The sequence below is a fragment of the Empidonax traillii genome, unplaced genomic scaffold (genome assembly GCF_003031625.1).
Source record: "Empidonax traillii isolate 1590-97213 ecotype Southwest subspecies unplaced genomic scaffold, ASM303162v1 scaffold540:size480560, whole genome shotgun sequence".
NCBI lineage: Eukaryota > Metazoa > Chordata > Aves > Passeriformes > Tyrannidae > Empidonax > Empidonax traillii.
Window position 1 is genome coordinate 458,025 of NW_020955733.1, and position 22,536 is coordinate 480,560.

The 22,536-nt window shown below is 57.8% G+C and overlaps 4 protein-coding genes and 1 non-coding gene across 6 annotated transcripts in view; 2 read left to right on the plus strand and 3 right to left on the minus strand.

The window, feature by feature from the left end:
- The window catches only part of RNF122 (ring finger protein 122), a 6,578-nt gene extending 1,544 nt beyond the window's left edge, over window positions 1-5,034 (plus strand). Inside the window, exons 2-6 of one of the 2 annotated variants that reach the window (XM_027897383.1) lie at window positions 3,266-3,422; window positions 4,141-4,186; window positions 4,385-4,426; window positions 4,732-4,814; window positions 4,895-5,034. In XM_027897383.1, the coding sequence (XP_027753184.1) occupies window positions 3,266-3,422; window positions 4,141-4,186; window positions 4,385-4,426; window positions 4,732-4,814; window positions 4,895-5,009 (443 nt within the window). In that variant the 3' untranslated portion in view covers window positions 5,010-5,034. The remainder of the gene's footprint in view (window positions 1-3,265; window positions 3,423-4,140; window positions 4,187-4,384; window positions 4,427-4,731; window positions 4,815-4,894) is intronic. The other variant, XM_027897385.1, reaches the window with a different exon arrangement.
- Window positions 5,035-5,988: 954 nt separating this feature from the next.
- LOC114064389 lies at window positions 5,989-6,082 on the minus strand. Its single transcript, XR_003572750.1, has one exon. It is a non-coding gene; the product is annotated as a small nucleolar RNA U13 (small nucleolar RNA).
- Window positions 6,083-6,414: 332 nt separating this feature from the next.
- TTI2 (TELO2 interacting protein 2) lies at window positions 6,415-9,527 on the plus strand. Its single transcript, XM_027897381.1, has 7 exons — window positions 6,415-7,121; window positions 7,397-7,583; window positions 7,875-7,967; window positions 8,197-8,390; window positions 8,554-8,697; window positions 9,048-9,210; window positions 9,390-9,527. The coding sequence occupies exons 1-7, from the start codon at window positions 6,505-6,507 to the stop codon at window positions 9,468-9,470; spliced, it is 1,479 nt and encodes a 492-aa protein (XP_027753182.1). The 5' UTR covers window positions 6,415-6,504; the 3' UTR covers window positions 9,471-9,527.
- MAK16 (MAK16 homolog) lies at window positions 9,495-12,706 on the minus strand. Its single transcript, XM_027897382.1, has 10 exons — window positions 12,554-12,706; window positions 12,190-12,239; window positions 11,890-11,999; window positions 11,521-11,585; window positions 11,070-11,221; window positions 10,889-10,943; window positions 10,726-10,800; window positions 10,508-10,618; window positions 10,340-10,396; window positions 9,495-10,104 (listed from the first exon to the last, which is right to left on the minus strand). Exons 1-10 carry the CDS (start codon window positions 12,566-12,568, stop codon window positions 9,916-9,918), a joined length of 879 nt encoding a protein of 292 aa, XP_027753183.1. The 5' UTR covers window positions 12,569-12,706; the 3' UTR covers window positions 9,495-9,915.
- Window positions 12,707-12,945: 239 nt separating this feature from the next.
- On the minus strand, window positions 12,946-19,946 carry SLC18A1 (solute carrier family 18 member A1). The gene is made up of 15 exons (XM_027897378.1): window positions 19,811-19,946; window positions 19,277-19,637; window positions 18,857-18,915; window positions 18,532-18,615; window positions 18,288-18,380; window positions 17,949-18,038; window positions 17,033-17,076; window positions 16,853-16,913; window positions 16,643-16,738; window positions 14,955-15,033; window positions 14,787-14,838; window positions 14,211-14,274; window positions 14,007-14,126; window positions 13,786-13,919; window positions 12,946-13,509 (listed from the first exon to the last, which is right to left on the minus strand). Exons 1-15 carry the CDS (start codon window positions 19,944-19,946, stop codon window positions 13,396-13,398), a joined length of 1,587 nt encoding a protein of 528 aa, XP_027753179.1. The 3' UTR covers window positions 12,946-13,395.
- Window positions 19,947-22,536: the final 2,590 nt, after the last annotated feature.

Genomic DNA, 22,536 nt, shown 5'->3' on the forward strand with positions numbered 1-22,536 from the left:
GAAGCCGCGCTGGGAATTCCACCATCAAAGCCCTGCCTGAGCAACAAAAGGCCGGGCTGGTTTAATTTATGAAAGGGTTTGAGGCTTTTTTGAAGCTAAAAATATAATTATATTCAGCAAATCAGCAGGGCCCGGCGCTGTTAAGGACCTTTACAGAGCTGGGGCTGTTGGTGGGAAGAAGTCTGAGACCCACCGAAGAAATCACATTTCCAGCCTAAATAGGTTCGTTCAAAACACCCTCCCGGCCTGAGGGCCGAGCTGTTGCCTCGGCATCTCAGCTCCTCCTTTGCACCACGGCTTTTCCTCCTGTTGCTTCACCTGTGGTTCAGCACTTCGCGGTCCAGGTGACATCATCTGGGGGGAGCTGGTTATCCCCCACGGACACTGCTTGGCTTAGGGGGCAGCTTTTGCAGGAAACCCATTGCAGCATCACAGCAAAAAAAAATGATATGGAAGCTGCATTCAATTTTCTGATGCAAAGCCCACAAGCCTTTGTGTGGGAGGAGAAAGAATGGTTTCATTTAATGACCTGCTGAGTTTTCCATTTGTTTTATCGAACGAGAATCGGGGCGAGGGAGAAGCCCTGCTCAGCAAAAACCCTGAGCCTGCACCGTCCGGGTGGAAACTTGTGTCTGTCCTGACATGAAAGGCTGTGAAATGCTCCAAAATGTGGCGTCTGAAGGGCCAAAGCTTTGGCAGTTCAGTGAGAAAAATACTTTGCTGGCGGAACAAAGCACCTTCCTGGACATCCTCTGTGGAGGAGGAGAGCCCAGAAAGTCCCCAGGTGTCTGTGGGCACTTTCACACACATCAGCTGATCCCTCCTTTCTCATTTTTTCTTTTTTTTCCCCAACTAAATAACTGCTCCAGCCCTTTGGGAGTTCTGGTCCTGGGAGACTCGAGCTGGTGACAGGGCTTTGGTGCTCACCAGCCCTTCATTTCGCGTCGCCCGAGCCCGGATTTGATCCATTTCCCTTGAACTAAAAATACGAGCGCCTTCGTCAGGCCGAGGGGTTTGTGATAATCAAAACCACCCAGGCACCCCCCCAGGCTGTGCTGGGGAGGGGTGGGAGGGGAGAGTTGGGAGGGAGGGCCTCTCTTTTTGGGCAGGCTGAGCTCAGCAGCCGTGCTGGGACCAGGGCTTGTCCCGGCAGGACCATCCCATGGGCTACGCTTCCCTGGGGCCACTTTTTTGGCATCACAGCCCCGCAGCTCACGAATTCCTGGATGCCCCTTTAACAGGAATGACCCTGCTGAGCTGGTGAGTCCAGAATTAGCTGTGTTGTGGCTGGCAGGGACTTGTCAGCTCCTCTCTGCTTCCCTCGCTCCGGGGCTGTTTCAGCGTCTCGTGTTCCGCCTCAGGCGTCGCCCGCTGATGGTTTGGTTGCCCTTCTCTCAGCACCCAGGTGGCTTTCCCACGTGGATGTGTCCCCACTGTGGGGATTTCGGGTGTCTTCTGCCCCACAGGGTGGAAGGGACGGCCCTGTGCAGAGGAGGATGGCTGGGGGAGGTGATCGGGTTTGGAGCCCCTTAGATGAGCACAGAGGGATGTGCTGGGGAGGGTTTGTGTCTCCTGGGGTTCTTCTTCCCCTTCTCTTGGGGAACTTCTCCTGGAAACCCCAGCTTTCCCTGCTCTCTGGGGAGCTGATTCTCCTCCTGCTATCCCTGACAAGGGTTTTCCCATCCCAATTCTTCCCCTGCTATCCCAGACCAGGGTTTTTCCAGCTCATCACAGGTGGCCACCAGCAGGCCCAGGCCATCCCCTGCTGGCTGTCAGCCCCTCTCCCCTCTCCAGGCTCTACCTGGGGGACTCTTTCTGTCCCCACTCGTGTGGCCCAGGGGCTGGTGCTTCTCAGCAGGTTCTGGGAAGGGCCTGAAACACCCCTAGGAAGGGTTATTGTTTCACTGTGGCCCGTTATTGTTACCACAACCCACACCCCTCTGCCCAGCCTGGAGTGGGGGGCTTCCTCCATCCACTCACAGCCCCGTGTCCCACCTGCAGGTGCACCAGCATTACCTCATGTCCTTGCTCAGTGGGTTGTTTTTTTTTTCAGAGCTCTATATGCTTTGTTTTGTTTTGTTTGGGGATTTTCTTTTTTTTTTTTTTTTTTTTTTTTTTTTTTTTTTTTTTTTTTTTTTTTTTTTTTTTTTTTTTTTTTTTTTTTTTTTTTTGAGTATTTCTCAAATCATTTCCAGCAAGGAAATGGCAAAAAAATTAAGAACCTTTCCTATTGTCCTTTCCTGCACCTGGCAATCTTGGGAGCAGGAGGCTGGGGGAGAGAGAGAGGGACCCAGCAAACAAATCCTCCCTTTCCCACCCCGGGCACGAGGTGGGTGATGGATGGATTGTCTCCGCTCCTTACAAGTGGCTCTGCCCTCTGTGGCAGGAAAAGCCCATTTCCTACAGTCCAGGCTCTCCTCTGGTGCTGCTCCAGCTGCACGGTGGTGATCCTGTGGGGACCTGTGGTCCTCAGGCCCGTGGTGGCTTTGGCCATGGCATCAGTGGGATAAAATCCAAACTGCACTGGGAACAGCTGGAATCGGAGTCCCAGGGCAGGATCTCAGCCCAGCTGGGGCTCCCCTGGCCAGGCAAGTGTCCCACTGTCCCCCAGCAGTGTCCCACTGTCCCCCAGCACAGCAGGGAGGGGACCAGACCCCCCAAACCTGGGTGTACCTCCTCACACGAGGGTTTCTGCCGCCCACTCCTGCCTGTCCCTGCTCCCCGTGGTGCCCTGGCCATCAGGGTGGGGCTGGCACCCGTGGTGTTTCTGGGAAGGGGGGTTTGGATCAGCGTCCCCAGAACTTGCTTCTGCTGCTCCCTCAGAGCAGTGACAGACACCAACTGTTCTTGTTTTTCAAGCTGGGTGGTTTTTTGTTGTTTTTTTTTTCCCTCTCTGTCCTTCCCTAAATCCCCTTCCAGCCTCCATGTGTTCCTCTGGAGATGAAAGCACGGGGCCTCCCTGTCTCCCAGCCGCCTGCACTGTGCCTGGGGTGCATTTGTGCTGCCAGAGGAGGGTTTGGTGGCTGTGGAAATGCAGCTGCTGGTGCCTCGCTGAGCTGCTCTGAGGGGCTGCTGCCCTTCCAGGGGAGCTCTCACAGATTTCGCAGCTCATGGGATGATGTCCTGGCATTGGTCTCGGCCCACTTTGCAAACTCCAGAGGGGACAGAGCCAGCCCAGGCCCTCCCTGCCCTCGCAGCACATCACCTTCACCTCCTTTCCCCCTTTTTCCACCCCCAACACTGATTGTTCTGCTCCCCCCGCCAGGGTGCTCCTGCAGCCTGGGGCTGGTCTATCCCGGTAAGCCCTGCACGATGCCGCCCATCACCTTCCAGGACCTGCCCCTGAACATCTACATGGTCATTTTCGGCACCGGCATCTTCGTCTTCGTGCTCAGCCTCATCTTCTGCTGCTACTTCATCAGGTGAGCCGGGGGCTGTGGCAGAGGGTGGGCATCCCTGGGCCCTTCCCGTGTTCCCTCCCAGGACGCAGGACAAGCCCCCGCCGTGATCGTGGTCCCCGCAGTTCCCCACGGCCGGAGCAGGGCAGGAAGCGCAGGAAGGGGCTCTTGTTTTCCAGGGGACGGCACGAGGGACACATTGTGTCGGGCAGGGAAGGAGCGGGAGAGGGAGGATGTGTCTTTACATTGCTGCCTGTGCAGGGAGGGTTATTTTTAACCCCAAAGCCCAGGCAGCTGCTGGCTCAGTCCCGGCTGGCTCAGTCCTGGCTCCTGTCCCGGCTCTGCCCGTGTGCCCCACGAGTTTTTGGGACTGTGGGAGCACGTCTGGGTGCCTCGCTGGCAGCAGAAGCTCTGCTGCACAAACTGCCCCTTCCCTCCCCGTTCCCGCTGGGTTTCTGTGCCAGGCGGTTTTCCCGACCCAAGGTCACGGCGGGGCCGGCTGGAAATCCAGCATTTCCTGCTCCGTGAACGACTTCCTAAGGCAAACAATCGGGGCTGCCATCCCTCCTTGCTCCCCGCTGCCCGTTCCTGCCCTGCAGCCACGCAGCTCCCCCAGCCCAGGCACAGCCCCGGAGCTGCTTATCCCCAAATCCCGGCCGGGAAGGGCGTGTTCCCCCCCTCTATCCTCCCGGTTTCATGTGCCCCTGGAATGCTCACGGTGCCTTTCTCTCCCCCTCTGCAGCAAACTGCGGCACCAGGCGCAGAGCGAGCGCTTCGGGTACAAGGAGGTAACGCCCGGGGGCCACCCCTGCACGGGCCTGGGAGGGTTTGGGGTGGGCAGGAGGGGACACAGCGGGGCCCGAGGCTGCTCGTCCCAGGAGGGCACCTTCCAAAGTGCCCAGAACCACCCCTGGGCTCACCCTGCCCCGTTCAGAGGATCCTTCCTGGCGCTCAACTCTCTCTCTCTCTCTTCTCTTGTCCCTCAGGTGGTTTTGAAGGGCGATGCCCGCAGGCTGAACGTGCATGGGGTGAGCGGGGCCGCCGCCGGCTCGGGGGGAGGATTTGGGGTTCGCAGGGATTAACTCTGGGGACACTTCCCACCTGCTCAGGAGCAGATGGGGAGGCTGGGATGGGGGTGTGATGTGCTGGGGCTGGGATGGGATGGGATGTCTGGGGGTGGGATGTGTGGATGCACCAGCACCACAGGGATGGGGACTGGGAGGCGTTTTGGGGACTGGGCTGAGCTCCCAGCTGGAAACGCCTGGGATTCCCCCAGCCCTGGCGGGTCCCACGCGTTCACACCCGCCCTCCCCGCCGGTGTCACCTCCCACAGCAGACCTGCGCCGTGTGCCTGGAGGATTTCAGGGCGAAGGAGGAGCTGGGGGTGCTGCCGTGCCAGCACGCCTTCCACAGGAAGTGAGTGGGGGGGGGGGTTCGGGAAAGGGGGGAATTCCCCCCAGCAAAGGGCTGGAATTCCACCGTGCCCGTGCCCGCAGGTGCCTGGTGAAGTGGCTGGAGGTGCGCTGCGTGTGCCCCATGTGCAACAAGCCCATGGCTGGTCCGGCACAGCCCCGCGCCGGCATCGGGACCCTCCTGGACGAGCTGGTGTGAGCTGCAAACTTGGCCTCATCCCGTGGGATCCGTCGTTGGGATTGTGGGATGGCAGCTCCCCACACACAGACACACACAGCATTGCCCTCCCTGGGCTGGCACAGCTCATCCTGAATTTGCCAGCTGCGGTTTTTAACTGGATGGGGGGGGGGGGTCGTCGCTCTGTTTGGGGTTTTTGCGTTTTCCCTCTGGGGAGCCGAGCCCCCCACCCCGTGTGGGTCGTGTCCTTCCCCCACCCACACTGCGCTGCACAGAGTATTTTTGTACCTGATCTTTCCCCCCACCCCCCCACCCTGCACCATCAGGGGTGGAGGGAATGTACAGTTTTGTGTAAAAAAAACCCAAAAATTATTAAATGGTGATTTTTTTTTTTTTTTTATTTTCCCGGCCAGTCTGAGTTGTGGGGGCCATTCTGGAGGGGTCTGGGGTTGGGGGGACATGCTGAGATTCCTCCCCCCCCACCCCCCCAAGTGTCACAGGGGTGTTTTTGGGGTGGTCCTCAAGAAGAAGGGGAGACCCCACCCAGCCCATGTGAGGGGACAGTGCGGGCTGTGCTTGTCACATGGCTGCGACCCAGTTTGGGGCCGGTTTAGGCGTTTTGGGGTAATTTCTCACGGCCTCAGAGAGGCCGTGAGAAATTACCCCAAAGCGCCTAAACCGGCCCCAAACTGGACCCCAAAGCACCTAAACCGGCCCCAAACTGGACCCCCGCCCCGGGGTCACCCGCTTATGCGCTTGCCCCCCACTTTGCCCATTTCCACCGGTTTTTTGACACTTCTGAGCGACGATGACATCATCAGTGACATCACAGGGTCACCCAGCACCCCAGTCACTGATTTTTGACACCCCCAGGTGACGCTGGCGAGGAGAATGACGTCATGGCCATGGGCCCTCCCACTAATGTGTTCAGACACATTTTAGCTGTTTTTTACATCATTAGTATAATATGACGTCATCGGTGACGTCAGGACCCCCCGGCGATCAGAAGGGAATGTGCACAGTCGTAACGAAGGGCGCACACGTCACGCAGGCGCGTGTCCATCCCATTCATCATGGACATGAACCGGAAGGATCATCCCTGCACCCCCACACGCCTGGACCTACCCCCGCGCCACTAATCTCTAAGTCAGGGTGACCCCAAAAAAAAAAAAAAATGTCCGGTTATCCCCTCCTGCAGCCACAGCACGCTCCGCACCACCGATCACAGCCTCCTGTCCCCTCACAGGCCCCGCTCCTCGCCCTCACCTCCCCTCACTCCCAGCGTTTCCACCGCTAATCATCCATGCTAATTTATTCTCGCGGCGCCACGCCCACTCCCTCCCGCCTGCTTTACGGCAAGCGGGGTGTTCTGCGACAGTTCGGGCTCCTGGGGAGGGAAGCGCTGAGGGGATCGGGGGTGTCTGAGGGTTTCTGAGGGTCTCTCTGGGGGTCTCCGCGCCCCGCAGGGCGCTGCTGCCGGCAGGGATGTGTATTTAGCACTGTTTTAGGGCGCGCCATGGATGCCAGCGGCCTGAGGGCGGAGGGGGGTCCCGGGCAGCCGCCGCCGCCCGCTTCGGTCCCCTCGGCCGAGCAGGCGCTGCTGCAGGCCCGGCTGTCGCTGTCCGATGGCCCCGGGGCCCTCAGGGAGCTGCTGGAGTCGGCGGAGCCGCGGTGGCTCCTCCTCGGGCCCGGCTGCCCCGCGGCGCTGGGCGAGCTGGCGGCCGCGCTGGGCGAGTCCGCGGCCCCGCCGGGGCGGGAGCGGGACGGAGCGGAGCCCCCCGGCCGGGATAGGGAACACGCTGCGGCGGCGGAGAGGGCAGAGCAGGTGGGCGCCGTGTTTGTGCTCCTGCTGGAGAAGCTGGAGGGTGCCAGGAGCCAGGAAGGCGCCGGGCCGCCCGCGGTGGGTGCCGCGCTGCGCCGTGTGCTGGGACACATCTACATCTTCGCTGTCACTCACCTCGGGGAGCGGCCCTGGACCACCGAGGGGAGCCGGGCTGTGGCCCGGCAGCTGCTGGAGATGCTGGTCCGGGCCTCAGGCTGCACGTCCGTGGCTGAATTCCTGCGGGGAAAGGATGGGGATGAAGAAGGAATGTTTGGAGCGGTGATGGGGCTCCTGAAAAGGGAGTTAACCAAGTGAGTAGGGAGGGGAGGGTACAGGCTGTTTGGGGAATGCTGGAAGCCTTTGGGGAACTGAGCTCAGGCATTGCAAACAGATATAAAGGGGGTAAACAAATAATATCTATTAATAAATAAAAAACACGATTAGAGGCCAGGAGCTTTGCAAATACCCAGTAATGGAAGATGTTGGGGGGGGGATCAGTCTGGGTTTACTGTCAGGTGGTCCCACTGCCCAGGAAAGCAGTGCTCGTTATTCCCAGCGTTCCCTGAGCTGGTGTTTGTGTCTCCAGGGACACCTGGAAGTGCAACCCTGCCACCAAACACGTGTTCTGCTGGACACTGCCCCATGTCACCCGGCCCTGGCTGGGCCCTCACCTGGAGCGGGTCCTCCCGCCCTCGCTGCTCATCTCTGACGACTTCCAGGAGGAGAACAAAATCCTGGGAGTGCAGTGCCTGCACCACATCGTCCTCAACGTGGTGAGGGAGGGGACACCTCGGATCCCCTGCACAGACGCCCCAGCAATCCCACCTGTCCCTCAGAGCGTTGTCCAAACCCTCCTGGAGCTCTGGCAGCCTTGGAGCTGTGCCCACTGCCCTGGGGAGCCTGTTCAGTGCCAACCACCCTCTGGGGGAAGAACCTTTTCCTGATCTCCAACCTGAGCCTGCCCTGACACAGGGTGTCCCAGGGTTTGGGAGGGCTGTGCCCCTTCCTTAGGCTGTAGCTGGGTGTGGTGCCCAGCACTAACCCTCTGCCCTGTGTTGTTGCAGCCGGGTGCGGATCTGTGCCAGTTCAACAGGGCCCAGGTGGTGTTCCACGCCCTCTACAACCACCTCTACTCCCGGGAGGCTCCTCTCGTCCAGGTAGGACACCCGAGCTTGGTTTTCATCTGCCCGTGGCCTGGAGACAAAGTAACTCCAGGGATTCCAGGGCAATACCAAAGCAAAGGGAAGGCCATTGCAGGTGGCAAGAGGGAATAGGAGTAGCTGGGCCTGCCAGAGGAGCAGCAGCAGCTGGGGGTGGTCAGAGGGTTGGTGTTTTGGAGAGAACACGACCAGGATTGCTCAGCTCTGCTGTCTCTCCCCAAACCAGGCAGTGCTGCTGTGCCTGCTGGACCTGCTGCCCGTCCTGGAGCGGTCCCAGCGGCACCAGGGGCACCAGGGCATGGTGAGAGCCCGCTCCCCCTGCGACGAGGTGCTGCAGCTGGTCCTGACACACATGGAGGGAGAGCACCGGCTGGCGCTGAGGAGGGTCTACGTGGGCATCCTGCCCGCCTTCGTCAGGAGGTGAGGGCTGTACCCGGGCACCTGCCCTTGCTGGGGGCAGGAGAGGTACCAGGAGCGCACAGGGGCCCTGCCTGTGTCCGTAAGGAGGGAGAGCAGTGACCCCATGGGACAGGGCGCTATCCCAGGGTCTGCTCCACCCTCAGGCTGTGTCTGTGCCTTGCAGACTCGGCATCCTGGTGGCACGGCACCTGAAGAGGCTGGAGCGGGTCATCCTGGGGTACCTGGAAGTGTCTGATGGCCCTGAGGAAGAAGCCAGACTGGGAATGCTGGAGACACTGCAGTGCACCATAGAGCACGCCTGGCCCAGGTACCGCTCTGGGGTGACGGGCACTGAGCACAGAAACCTGGCCTGAGCACAAACCCTGTCCTCAGTGTTTACTGCTGCTGGAGGAACAGGCCCTGGAATCCTAAGGAAGGATTTGTCCCAGGAAAAATGTCACTGGCATTGCTGCTTGGCTAAAAAATCTGGCCCAAAAATTAAGGCAGGTCCTCATTTTGATCCAACTCTGGAAGCATCAGCTTGGCTATAAATGAAATCTCTGTGGAGCAGTGACAGCATTCCTGACACTCCACCCCAGGGTGTCCAGGTCTGTCCCCTCCTGGCACACTGGCCTGGGGCAGGGTTTGGGATGAGCTGTGGTGCTGTCTCCCTGGCAGGATGCCCTGCAGGCTGCCCGTGCTCCTCAGAGCCCTGCTGAAGCTGATCTGGGATGTTCACACGGACCCAGGCCCCACACCACAGCCCGTCAGAGCCGCCCTGCTCCAAAGGGCCACCCAGTGCCTCATCCTGCTGGACCACTGCTCCAGAGGGCAGGTGAAGGTGAGTCAGGGACTCAGCACCTGAGGAGGGGCGGTGTGGGGTGTGCAGGTGCCCAGATCCTTCCTCAAGCATCAATCTCCCCCCACCCCAGCATCAGTAGTTGGTAACGCCATAAAACCCACTGGGAATTTTTTCTTTCCAGTGCCAAGGCACCAGGAATGACACTGTTCTTGTTCCAGGTGCTGCTGGAAGGGGTGTACAGCAGCTGTGAGGAGAACCGTGTGCGGGAGTGCATCAGGAAGGTGCAGGAGAGCACGTGAGGGGGCTGGCAGCGCCCACCCCAATTTTGTACAGTAAAACTGCTTTATTTATTTAAAGTTATTGTCTGTCGTGTCCCACCTGTTGGCCTCATACCTGCCATGTCCCCCAGAATACAGGTGTGTACTCCCTGGGCCATGTGTGGCCTCTCCAGCCATGGCCCAAAGCAGCAGTGCCCCCCAGGCCAGGTTCCTTCCAGGAGCACAGTCCAAGCTGAGCTTTTCGTGGCTGTAGAGAAGGTGGGGGATTGTCTTCCTTACAACTGTGCTTCATCCAGTTGTACAAACTTGCTGCCATTGCCTGGGGTTGGGACAGAAACCCTGCTTTTCTTGGAGAAAATTTTTCATCTGGAGTATAAAATGAGTTACTGAAGGTCCTGCACAATGGTGAAAGCTGGTGACAGATCTGGAGTCCTGTCAGTCAGTACAAAATGGGATCAGGGGGGCCTCAGGCTGCTTTTGTTTTGGTGGTGGGCTCTATTTCTTCCTCATACTCTATTTCAATGTAGGGACGTTTTCTCCTGGCTGGTCCTTTCAGGGGCGTTTTCCCTTTAGATTTGGAGTGAGAGGCTTTCTTCTCTACTTCCTCCTCCTCTTCCTGCTCCTCCTCACTACTTGTCTCCAACTTATCCATGTCCTGAGAAAGAATTGAGCAACAAGAGTGGTATCAGAGCAAGCTGTGCAACTAAACCTCCTCTTTTTCCAAAATCTCCTCCAAGCCCATTCTATAATCCCTGGCTCCAGCTGTCTGATCAGAGGAGCTGGGGTGGAGTGGATACACTGCACTCTGACTGTACCTTCCACAAATCTCATTTTCCTGGCTCTTACCCATCACCCATGACCAGAGAGTTTACACCTGGTGCTTCACCTACCTCAAAGTCACTGAGCTCACTGTCCTCTGCTTCCACAAACTCCCTTGTGTCCACATCCTGCAAGAAACCAGGGTCAGAGCTGCGACTGAGCGTAACAGGGTCATTACTCATGGCAGAAGAGCCACCAGGGCAGGGCAGGAGTGATGGGGCTGTGGCTGCAAGCTTTACCTCATCCTCCTCCTCTTCCCTCTCTGCATCCGACTCGCTCTCACTCTCTGCCTCTTGCTGTTGGAGGGCTTTGTCAAAGGCGTGGATGGGGAAGTTGTAAATGTCTCCATACTGGAAAAAATGAGTGGATTTTCCATAAGTCACAGGAGGAGGGCACGCTTTGAAACCCTGCACACAGGCAACATCAAACTCAAGTGTGCTCCCAGAGGGATCCTTACTGTGTCCTGCTTCAGCCTCTCCAGCAGTTCCTTCTCGATGGCATTATCCAGCTGAGCAGCAATCAGGGCTTTTTCCTAATGGACAGAGAGAGAGAGAGAGAGGAGCTGTGTCAGGCTGAGGCACAGGAGCAGTGACAAGAAGGGACAGAAGGAGCGTTGTTACCTCTCGCCTTTTCTCCCGCCTCTCAATCTTCCTGCGCAGCGGGACAAGCTTCCTCCTGCAGGGAACAACAGGCAGTTGGGAATCTGTCACCCTCTGGGGAGCAACAGCCAGCACTTCCATCGTTAGAAACGTGGCTGCAACTTGTGCAAGCGTCCTGGGGGGCACCAGTGCTGTCCCTTACTGTCTCTTGAGGGTCAGCTTGCGGATGCGGATCAGGTACTGCGTGATCTTGGTGAACCTCTGCTTGCACTTGTGCCGGATGAACCGCGGCCAGTAGATGAGGTTCTCGTCGATCTGCTCCAGAGCCTTCTCATAGTTCTTGTTTAGCAGGACCTGGGGGGGACAGGGGAAGAGCTGGGTTACACAGCAGGGACATCTGGGAGCAGTCACATCGCTCCCAGAATCACTGAGGTTGGAAAAGGCCTCCCAGAGTCCGACCTGTGCCCGATCCCCACCTTGGCACTTCCAGTGTTTAACAACTCTTTCCAGGAAGAAACTCCTCCTGATGTCCAACCTGAACCTCCCCTGGCACAGCTTGAGGCCGTGTCCTCTCGTTGTGGGGACACCCTCCCTGCCCCTCAGTAAAGGCCATCAGAGCCCCCTCTGTCACCCCTCTGCTCCCCTGAGCTCACCCGCTCCCACAGGCGCCGGGGAAACGCCGCCCGCTCGATCGTCTTCATGTACAGGTAACACCGACCTGGGGACAGGGAACACGATCCCACTGAGCACATCCCAGTGCCCTCAGGCCCCTCAACCCCTCCCCACCCACAGGTCACTGCAGCTGCCAGAGCACAGGAACATCCAGGCTGGAAGGATGAGCCCACCCTGTGCCCCATCCCTACCTCGTCCCCCAGCCCAGAGCACTGAGTGCCACGTCCAGTCCTCCCTTGGACACCTCCAGGGGTGGGGACTCCACCATCTCCCTGGGCAGCCCCTTCCAATGTCTGATCACCCTTTCTGGGCAGAAATCCCTCCTGGCATCCCAGGAGAATGGATCCCACCTTTCTCCTCACGGATGGTGGCGTACTGGCTGTTGGCCAGCGGGCAGGAGGAGCGGTTGCACAGCCCCGTCAGGTTGTACTCGTTGCGACAGAAGTTCTGCGTTTTGGTGCTGGAAGAGGGGCGAGAGGGAATTAATTAGGTAGGGAAGGGCAGGAAGACCCCACTGCCCACCTGCCCCTTGCAGCCTCTGGGACCCTCATGCGTGGTGGCACAAGGGGGGACATGCCGAGGTGGGATGCTCCCTCCCACAGCTTTCCCCCCGGGCTCAGCCCACCCTGTGCCCTCCCAAAAAAACTCACGTCATCTTGTAGGAGCAGAACTGCCTGTTCCCCAGCATGCTCCAGACAACCTGCGGGGACAAGCAGCGGGTGACACACCCCGGCCCCCCTCACCCGGCCCCCCCGGCCGCTCCGGCATGGCCAGCGCGGCTCTCAGGGGGAACCCCACAAACACCGGGCACCCCACTGGCAGGGGGAGGCTGCGGAGCCACAAGGGGCGCGGGCGCAGCACATCGGCTGCCGGCAAACCCCCATCTGCATCCCTCCCTCTCGCCCATCGGCCACCCCCGGTGCTGGGGACAGGGGACGCGCCGCTCCCCCCCTTCCCCCGGCCACGTGGGGCGGACGCGCGGCCGGGCCAAAGCGGAGGGGCGGGCGGGCTCACATCGTCCGAGTGCATGGTGGCGGTGGCGGCGACAGCGGCGGCGGTGACAGTGAAGGAGCGGCGGCAGCAGTGGCGGCGCCAGGGACGGGGGCAGCGGTGCCGGGTACAGGGGCAGCGGTGCCGGCCCACACGGTCAGGGCGCCGCCATTACCGGAACGGGACGTGACGGCGGGAAGGGAGGGCGGGGCCTAAAATGGCGGCCCCTCAGGAGCGGGCGTTGTGTGTAAATATATGTATACATATATATATATATTAAAATAACATTAATCACGACCGATCTAAGCGCCTTTTTTTTTTTTTTTTTTTTGGCGTAGGAGTCTGAACCTTATTTCCACCTCGGTTTCTTAAGACTAATCCGAACAAACGAATTCATTTAATGTACATAAGGAAGGACACACAAGCAGCTCCGAGCAGCACGCAAACAGCACGACACATCATCAAGCTGCAGCAAAAAAAGAAATTATTGGGTTTTTTTAGTGTCTCCAGAGGAGCATGGAGCAGTGACATTACAGTGGCATCTTTACCGGCGGTGGCACAGATGGATTGTGCCCTGTTGTTACAGAACAGCTTCATGCTGGGGTTTAGAGCAGGATCTGGAGAAAGAATTCTCCCAGAGCTGATTTAATTTTTTTTTTTTCCCACTCCATTTTCTTTCAGGAACAGTCAGCGCTTTTAAAGACATTCGCAAAGCCCCGGGACACTGCGAGAGATGTTGGTGTTCCCCTCAGGCCGTGCCTGGGACAGCGCTGTTCTCCAGGGCAGGTTGATACACACACTGCTCGTGGATCTGTGCTTGTAACCCTAATCTTGGGTTTAAAGCAGGGCACACATCCTTGCACTGGCTATTCCGCGTTTTCCGCCTCCACGTCGCTGTCCTCCGACAGGGGGAATTCCCGCAGGGGTTTCTGCCCGGTGTAGCTTTTGGGTTTCATGGGGCACTCCTGGCTCAGGATTGCCTGGATGGAGGAGAGGAGAAATCCTGCTTTGGTAAAAACGGCGATTAATTTGAACACTTCGCAGGAGTTACCAACTTCTCCCCAGGGAACACAAGCTGCGAGTTAAGGGAAGGACCCTCTAAACTCACCTGGCTTTATCTGACGTTTTTGTCCCTTTTTGAGGGCAGAGCGGCACCCAAACCAGAAGACACAATCCCTAGCAAATGTGTTCTTATCTCCCCTAAATCTCTGCGTTATGAACCCCCTCTACTCCAATAAAACCCCCCCTAAACTGACCATCTTCTCCTCCTTGGCAGGGGGGCTGCGCAGGCACAGGCAGAGCGGGGCGTAGGCCAGGTTGGTCACTCCAATGATGACCATCAGCCAGGGGAAGCCCAGGGCTCCGACAATCGCCCCGCCCGTGGAGGGACCTGTAAAAAAAACATTGCAAAAAGGGATAAAAACCCCAGAGAGCAGGAGGTTTGTCCGCTTTGGAAACATAAGAGAAGAGCATCTACCGACAGCAAAGCCCATGCAAAAGGCCACGTCAGCGATGGCGTAGACGGTGCCGTAGACGGAGGTGTGGCGCAGGTCCACCAGGTAACCCATGATGGGCATCATGGAGGAGTCCACCATTCCTGCCCGGAGCGAGGAGGGGCTGGTCAGGCACTGCTTCTCCTGGGGAGAGAGCCCTGGAGCAGCCTGAGCACCCCCCAGCTTACCTATGGCAAAGCCCAGCCCAGCGTTGGGGCCGATCAGCCCGTAAATGTTTGTGGCCAGAGGTACCTTTGAGAGGAGAGACATGGAGTAGATCAGGGAATCATGGAATGGTTTGGGTTGGGAGGGACCTTAAAGCTCATCCAGTTCCGTCCCCTGCCATGGGCAGGGACACCTTCCACTAGCCCAGGTTGCTCCAACCTATCCTTGGACACTCCCAGGGATGGGGCAGCCACAGCTTCTCTGGGCAACCTGTGCCAGGGCCTCCCCATCCTTCCAGGGCAGAACTTCTTCCTACTCTAATCTGAACCTCTTCAGTCAGTGGGAAGCCATTCTCCCTCATCCTGACCCTTGTAAAGAGTGTCTCCCCATCTTTCCTTTCAGCTCCTTCAGGTACTGGAAGGCCACAATTTGGTCACCCCAAAGCCTTTTCCAGGCTCAACATTCCCAGTTCTGTCAGCCTTAAGATCTGCAGAAGCTTTCTCAGACCTTCAAAACCAACACCACTGGACGCCGGAGCCCAGCTCAGTCCCTGCCGCTTGTCCTACAGAGAGGATTTGGATTGCGCCTCTGGTACTCACGCACAGGAGGCTGACTCCCACCACAGCCATCCCGACCATGGAGCACAGCCACCTGCAGGGGAGAAGAGGGCAGGAGTTCTCAGCCTGCACAGCACCCCACGAGCATGATCCGTGCTGAGATCACCAGCGTGGGCTGGGCTGAGCCCAAATCTCCGGCGTCCCACTCACCGCCCCATCCTGTTGGCCAGGACCCCGAAGAGGTTGGTGCCGATGAGGTAGGAGATGCTGGCAGGGAGGAACGCCATCCCTGGCAGAGGGAAGGAATCAAAGAGAGGGTGTCACCCCCAAGAAAATACAGGGCATTTGCACAATTCTCAGTCCCTCACTGCCTCATTGGGAGAATGTCACGAGCCAGGCAAGGCACCTGAACATCCTCCTGTGATGGTTTCTCCCCCTCCACCTTTCCCCCTTTGCCTTCTGCTTTTCATTTGCTAAATAAAGAGGAATAAAACAACTGCTTAAGTAAAAAGCTCGGGGATCATTATGCAGCTCAAAATTAAATATTTGCTCTGCCTGCTGCTTTACCAGTTGTTTATTTTTCATATACTCTCCTGCTGACTATAAATAAAACTGATCAGCTCCATTTCCCTGGGACAACTTCCTTATTGGAACGCACTGATTTGTGTTTAATTTTCTTTCCTCTCTCTAACAGCTACAGAACTTGGTTAATCCTGCAGGTTTAGTCCAAGCTCTTCTGTGTTGTTTTCCCAGAGTTATGGGAGTGAGTGGGTGAACTGAAGGAGACAAATAGAGAAGCCTCCTGCATTCAGAACAGCTCATGAGCTGGTGGTTTGTTGCTGAACTGTGTCTAAATCCAAACTGCTCTCAAATCTCAGGTACCTGAATATTCTTCTAGGGGATGTATTTGGGATTTTCTTTGCTGTCTGCTGACCTCTGGGTACTCAAAGTCACCTCAAACGTTCCCCTGGGGCTCAGTGGTGACAGGGCAGCCCTGAGTCCTTTTTCCCTGAGTTCTGCCCCTTCTTCCCACTGCCAGAATCCTTGGGTGCTGCTCTCCCCTCACCCATCCTTGCTCAAAAGAAGCATCATATGCTTTTACTGGCTGGATGTTCCTGCCTGCCCAGAGGATAATTCGATCAGGAGCAATCTCACCCCCCCCCTGCTCCCAGCCTACAATCCAATTTGGGATCTAAGTGCAGCCCGGGGCACCCCCGGGGTCATTCCTCCGCCAATTGGGTTTTATAGCCATTAGTTTGCATTTCTGCAGCACACACAGGCGGTGTTATCTCCACATCCCATTTTCCAGGCAGCTGGTGAGCAGCAGGCCCTGCCCTGCCCTGCCTGGGACGCCCTGAGCGGCCTCGTTTCACTGCGAGCAGCCCCTGCAAGGCCCATCTGGCCTCCACCACTGCAGCCCAGCACGAGCCCATTATCTGCCCTGCAGAAGATGGGCTTCCACGGGCTTCCCAAGCAGCCTCTCCTCCCCATTACTGCTCCCGTGGGGAGCCTGATTCCATGCAATTTTCCCAATAACAGAGCAGAGCACATTGTGCAGCCGCCACTGAGGAATTTCCAGCTGGAATTGGAGCGAAGCACAGCCTGGGATCGCTGGCCCCCCCCCCCGTGTGAGGTCGTATGCTTCCTTCTTTTTTTTTTTTTTTGGAATGATATAAGAGATGGTTCAATCCAGCTGGCAGTTCCCAAGCAGGATGTGATTCTTCGATTCTTAGAGGTGTCCAAGAAAAAAGCTGGACGTGGCACTCAGTGCTCTGGTCTGGTTGACAGGGTAGGGTGACAGGTTGGACTCGGTGACCTCAGGGGGTCCTTCCCAAGTGATCCCGTGATTCTAAACTCTGTCAGGCTCGGGAGTGGAGGCTGCAGAGCACAAGACCTACCGAGCTGCCACTGCGGGGAGCACATGGTTTGCATCATCCAGATGGGCAGGGTGGGCTCCAGCATGGCCACCCCCATGTTGGAGAAGCAGAGGGCTCCTGGTGGGGAGAAAAAGGGGGAAGTGCTCCATCTGAGCCTTTACTTCTTGCTGCTGTTTCAAGCAGGGAATCTTTACTCAGGGGAGCACAACCTGTGCCAGCCTCCACCTTTACCTGCAGCCACCAGGATGTAGGGGTCTCGCAGCAGGGTGGACATCGGGGTAGCCTTGGTGCTCTGTGGGGTGTCCAGGGGGGTTACGTGGGCTCGGGGGCTGTCTGTGCCCTCACCTGGGCCCTGGCACTGCCCCCTGCCCTCGCCTGGCAGCGCTCAGGGGTGCCAAGGGCTGTACTCACCTCCGGGCAGACGCGGGAGGGCTGCAGGATGCACAGCTGCAGGGCTGGGGAGAGAGCGCTGCTGTCACAGCTCGTTCCTGCTGCCAGCACCCCCTCAGTCCCCCTGCCCCTCTGCCTTTGCCCTCAGCTCCACCCTTTCCCCCAGCAGAACCCCCGGGGATGCAGGGACTGTGTGGGGCAGGAGGTGGGAGGGAGCACCAAACCTGCCTGGAGTGGAGTGAGTTGTGGAAGGGTTTTGGCAACCCCTGAACAGTCACAAGTGCAAACACACTCGCCTGGCTGCCAGCTGGGAGAGGCCAGCAGAGCATGACAGGAATTGGATGTGGGAAAGAATGGGATTAAACCATAAAGTTTGATATGTATGAGGCCTACGTTTCGTTTTTCAAAAGCTCTTACACGCTTCATTACAGATATCTCGCCTTGCATCTGGGCAAAGATGGTAACTGGGACTGTAATTTAATTAGCTGAACACTTCCCACAGAAAAGGCACATCCCTGCTGCCTGTGACTTTGCTGTGGCACTGGGAAGGCTCTTTATCTCTGACACAGCGATGGGAGGAAGCACAGGACACTGTTTATGCTGGCAAAGTCTGATTCCTTCATGGCACGAAGAGGCTGCAGACAGGAAAGCCTTGCCAAAGAACTCACAGTTCAAAGAGCTTTGCTGAACGTGCCTTTCAAGCCATGAGAGCAATTGGGGGGTTCATTAGAAAATGAGAGATTAATTCTTACATATTGCTGTGTCAATCATCTGGAGATGGAAAACATGGGGTTTAGCACTAACAGAACAACCGGTGCTGATGGTTCTGTGTTCATGTTCTTCCTTCTCTCAGATCCTCCCCGAAACACCCACACTGAAACCTTTCCACATCTTGGGGGTTTTTTTAGGGGGAGGATTAAACCATCTGGCTGCTCACCTCCATCCAAGAGGGCGAGGAATGCCAGGACCAGGAAGGGGGACGATTTCCCCGCGAATTCGTACATGACGCTCCCGAAGGGCGCCCCGACTGCGAGGGGAGAGGCTGTGTCACAGCAGGGCAGTGCCACCCTCCCCAGCTGCCCCCTGCGAGTCCCTGCTGGGTGTTTGGGGTGGCAGTGTGCTTGGAAGGTGCCGGGTCCCACGGAGGGAGGGCAGGGGGAGGGAGCAGGACATCCAGCCGAGCCCGTGGGACGGGGAAGGGGCACGTCCAGGGGGGTGGAAGCTGCGGGGGATGGAGGTGCTGTCCTAAATCCCACTGGGATTGAGGGGTCCTTACTCAGCACGCCCAAGGCCAGGCCTCCCAGGGCGATCCCCATGGCTCTGCCCCTCTCCCAGTCATCTGTGTACACACTGGCCAGCATTCCCAGCCCTGGCAGTGGGGAGAGAGCAGAGGACATGTGGATCCGTGGGGGTGGGCTCCTCTCTGGGGTGCCCCGTTCACACCAGCCAGGAGGAGGAGAGGGATGACAATTGAACCCAGACAGGGGGAGCTGACACGGGGACAAAGGCAAAACATTCACCTGCCACTGACGAGAAGGAGGAGCCCACGCCTTGGAGGGCCCGGGCGATGAACAGCAGGGTGTAGGTGCCTGAGAAAGCAAACACTGCAGGGAGAGGGGAGAGCCGCGTCAGGCTGGGCCTGAACACCCTGCAGAGGGTGAGAGTGGCCTCAGCTGGCACCACTCTGGGCACTGGAGGGGGCAAATGGACAGAGGGCTCCTTGTCCTTTCTTGTCACTCCTTTCTGGGTTGCTCTGCTCTCCCCCCTCCACGGGGACAGCAGAGAGGGCACAGCCCAAAGGATCTCCTGGTGCCAGGGAAGGGCAGAGGGAAGGGCAATACTCACTGACTGTGGAGAGGAACATGATGGAGAACCCCACGAACATGGGGATGTGGTATCCTATCCTGGAGAGGGAACAAAAAAGAGGCACCAGCTCAGCAGGGGCTCCTCACTGCCCAGCTCAGCTCCCACGTGTCTGCAGGGGATCTGAAAACATCCCTGTAGGGCTGGGAGGCTATGTTTGTTTACTTGGTGCTTGCTGTCATTAAACAGCACCTGCCAGCACCTGAGGAGAGCATTAGTGAGGTTTGGATTGTGATATAAACCCACGAGGCACGTGCAGGCTCTTAGGAAAGGAACAATTCACGCTTCTCTTCGTGGATGTGTCCTCCCCAGTTCCTCTAATCCCACGATTGCAGCAGCTCAGCCCGTGGTGGTGATTCCTGCCTGTCCCCGAGGGGCCACAAACCTGGCTCTGTGACCTACCTGTTGGTCAGGAGGCCCACGGAGGGGTTGACCAGCAGCTGCACCAGAGCCTTGGAGGCGAAGAGCAGCCCCACACGGACGTTCTCCCTGGTGAGGAACTCGTCCCCCTCCGGGCAGCCCCCTGGGGGTGCTGGGGGGCTGCTGGGGGGCTGTGCTGGGGGGCCGCTCTCCGTCCCACTGGGCACCCCCGGGGGGCTGTCAGAGCACCGCACGGACACCGTGGTGTTGTCAAAGTAGGAGAAGATGGAGGAGAATGGAGGAGCCTTCGAGGCCGGAGGAGCTGGCTCGGGCTGGGCCGTGGCCACGGAGCTGTTGTCACCTCTGTACTCCGTGGCGTAGAGGAAGGTGGGGACGATGGGCACTGCGAGGGAAGACCGGGAAGGGATTCGTTGGGGATTGTCCTTTGTGTTCTGGCTCCTCACGGGGCCGAGCTGAGCTCCCAGCACCCAGCCCTGAGCAGGGACCACGCTGGCATCGCCCAGAGACCGATGGAGGAGCTGAGACCCCAAGACAGCCCCCCCAGAGCCCCCATACCCACGACGGTCAGCAGCATGTTGTCCAGCAGCAGTGCCACGAACACCACCACCAGCACCAGCCTGGGGGACCCCCTGCCCTGGGCCAGCCAGCCCCGGGGGGGGTGCTGGGGGTCCGGGGGCACAGCCAGGGGCATGGCCGGGGCTCTGGGGGGCTCCTGGGTTCAGGGCTGAGGGGCTCTGATCACCTGTAAGGAGAACACTCCAAGTTACCCCTCCCACAGCTCCCGGGCACTGAGTGTGCCCCCAGGAGCTGGGTGCCATTCCCAGAACCTGTGTGCTTTCCCAGCAGGAGCTGGGACCACCAGCTTCACCCTCAAAGCCCATGTTTTCATCAGCCTGGCTTTTAAATTCCCAGCTGGAGCATTCTCCAACAGTTTCCCCTCTCCTGAGGCGTCTTGTACCTGCTCCAAGGCATCGTTTCTGTCTCCTCCCAAAGGCTCCAGGCACAGATCAAGCCTCCAGCTTATCTGAGGTGATCACGACATCTTTTACTCCATGTTTGCTCTTCGGAGATTAAATTCGGCCTCAAAGGAAATTCATTTACCTTCCGTGTCTTTTGATTTGGCCTAATTGAAATGTCAGGGCGAGATCCAGGACTTCAAAGCCCTGATGTACGTGAGGGAGATCAGGGCTGAGGGAGCATCGCTCACGCCAAAAACACCCATCAGAAATTTGCATTAAGCCAACCAATTAACCATTAATGCTGAGAACTGAGGGGCAAAATCAATGGAACTGAGCCCGGACTATCCCTCTTCCCAATAGCCCCGTGGTTTCCTGAAATCCCAGGCAGTGATGGGTGTCCATTTTTTAATTACAAAAAGCAAACACTCCAGATGTTTTACCGCCAAGTGTGAGTGCCACGGAGCTGGGAAGCAGGGCTGGTTCTCCCAGGAAACACCAAAGTAAACACCAAATAACAGAATTAACACGAGAGAGGAACACGGGGATAAATAAATGCAAGAGAGAGGAAGGGTAGAGGGAGCAGAGGCAACAAAGACATGTAGTTTAACACCTCCAGCACAACCCCTGTCCCCTCTCCCTGCAAACCTGGAGGAAAATGGTCCCTTACCCTGCCAGCCATCGGAGCCGGAGCCGCTGCCTTGGTGGATGGATCCTCCCTGGATTTATGGTTCCCTTTTTATCAGGAGAGGATATGAGTGTCCCTGGCCCGTGGAGATCTAATTGGAACCTCAAACAGGTCTCCCTGAGCCCTGCAGCTGGCTCTGCTCTGCGTCAGCAGGGCAGGGCGGGGGGCTGGGGGTGGGAGGGAGGGAGGGAGGGATCCAGGACTGTTTGTCCCCAGCTCTCATCCAACCCCAGGCTGGCCCCAGGCACCCAAACTCCTGCCTGGGTCTGGGCTTTCTCACAGCTCTGGGGGATGTTCAGCTCGCTGTGGTCCCCCCTCTCCCCCTCCCATGGGGTTCTGCCAGTGGGGCACCTCCCCACGGCCTCTCCCTGCCAGTTCTACCTGCAGGGACGAGGAGATATTTCTTGGATTAACCAGGCAAAGCTGGATGGAAAACCATCTCCAGGCACGGGGCAGGTGCTGCAAAGGCCACTCACAGCGGGATCTCTTTTCTTCCATCATTTCTGTTGCCTTAAACTTTTGACACTTTGCCCCATGATTTCATTTTTAAACCCCAAAAGTGATGCCATCATTCGTTCAGGACATGGAGATTTACGGCAGGGGGAGGAAATAAATCCCAAACATCTTCACCTTCCCTCCCTTGGCATGTAAATCTGCCACTGAGGCCGTTTGTCTGCTCCTGCCTGGCCCAAAACCATTGCCAAGGAGGTGAGATGAGAACAACCTGCCCAGAAATTCCCTGGGTGAGCATTAGAGCAGGAGCTGAAGCCTTTAAATATATTTCATGAGCGCAGAACTGAATGCCTGGGCCTGGCAATGACTTTGCCAGCGCGTGGAGAGGAGGCAGAGGATGAGCGGTGCAGCACCACCATCTGCTGAGGGAACCCAGAACTGCCGGGCTGGGACTGGGGCTGCCTGGGAACGGAGCCACAGGCTCCTCAGGTGATGAGGGCATGTGGAGACCTCCTTTTCCTTTTCCTTTTCCTTTTCCTTTTCCTTTTCCTTTTCCTTTTCCTTTTCCTTTTCCTTTTCCTTTTCCTTTTCCTTTTCCTTTTCCCTTCATCTTTTTCTCTTTTCCTTCCTTTTTCCTTTTTCTTTTCTTTTCTTTTCTTTTCTTTTCTTTTCTTTTCTTTTCTTTTATTTTATTTTATTTTATTTTATTTTATTTTATTTTATTTTATTTTATTTTATTTTATTTTATTTTATTTATTTTCTTCTTTTCTTCTTTTCTTTTCCTTTCCCATTCCCGTTCCCCCCCCCCAGTACCTCGGTCAGCTCCCGTGGGCGTGGCCTATGTCGATGGGCGTGGCCTGTACCAATGGGCGTGTCCCCACGGTGGGCGTGTCCTGCCCCCTCTCTATAACGCGCGTGCGCAGTCGCGGCTCTGCAGTGTCGGTCCAAGATGGCGGCGGTGCGGGCGCTGCGCGGGGCCGTGAACGGCGCCGGGCCCGGCGGGCCCCGCGAGCAGGCGGCGGCCCTGACCCGGGATTTCCTGTCGCAGCCGCGCCTCAGTGAGTGCGGGGGCACCGGGACACCGCGTGGGTACAGGGGAAGGGGCCCCTCGGCGGCCGCGCACAGCCCGGGCCGCAGCCTTGCGCCCCTCAGGCCGCTGCCCGCGGCAGGACCGGCCGGGCCCG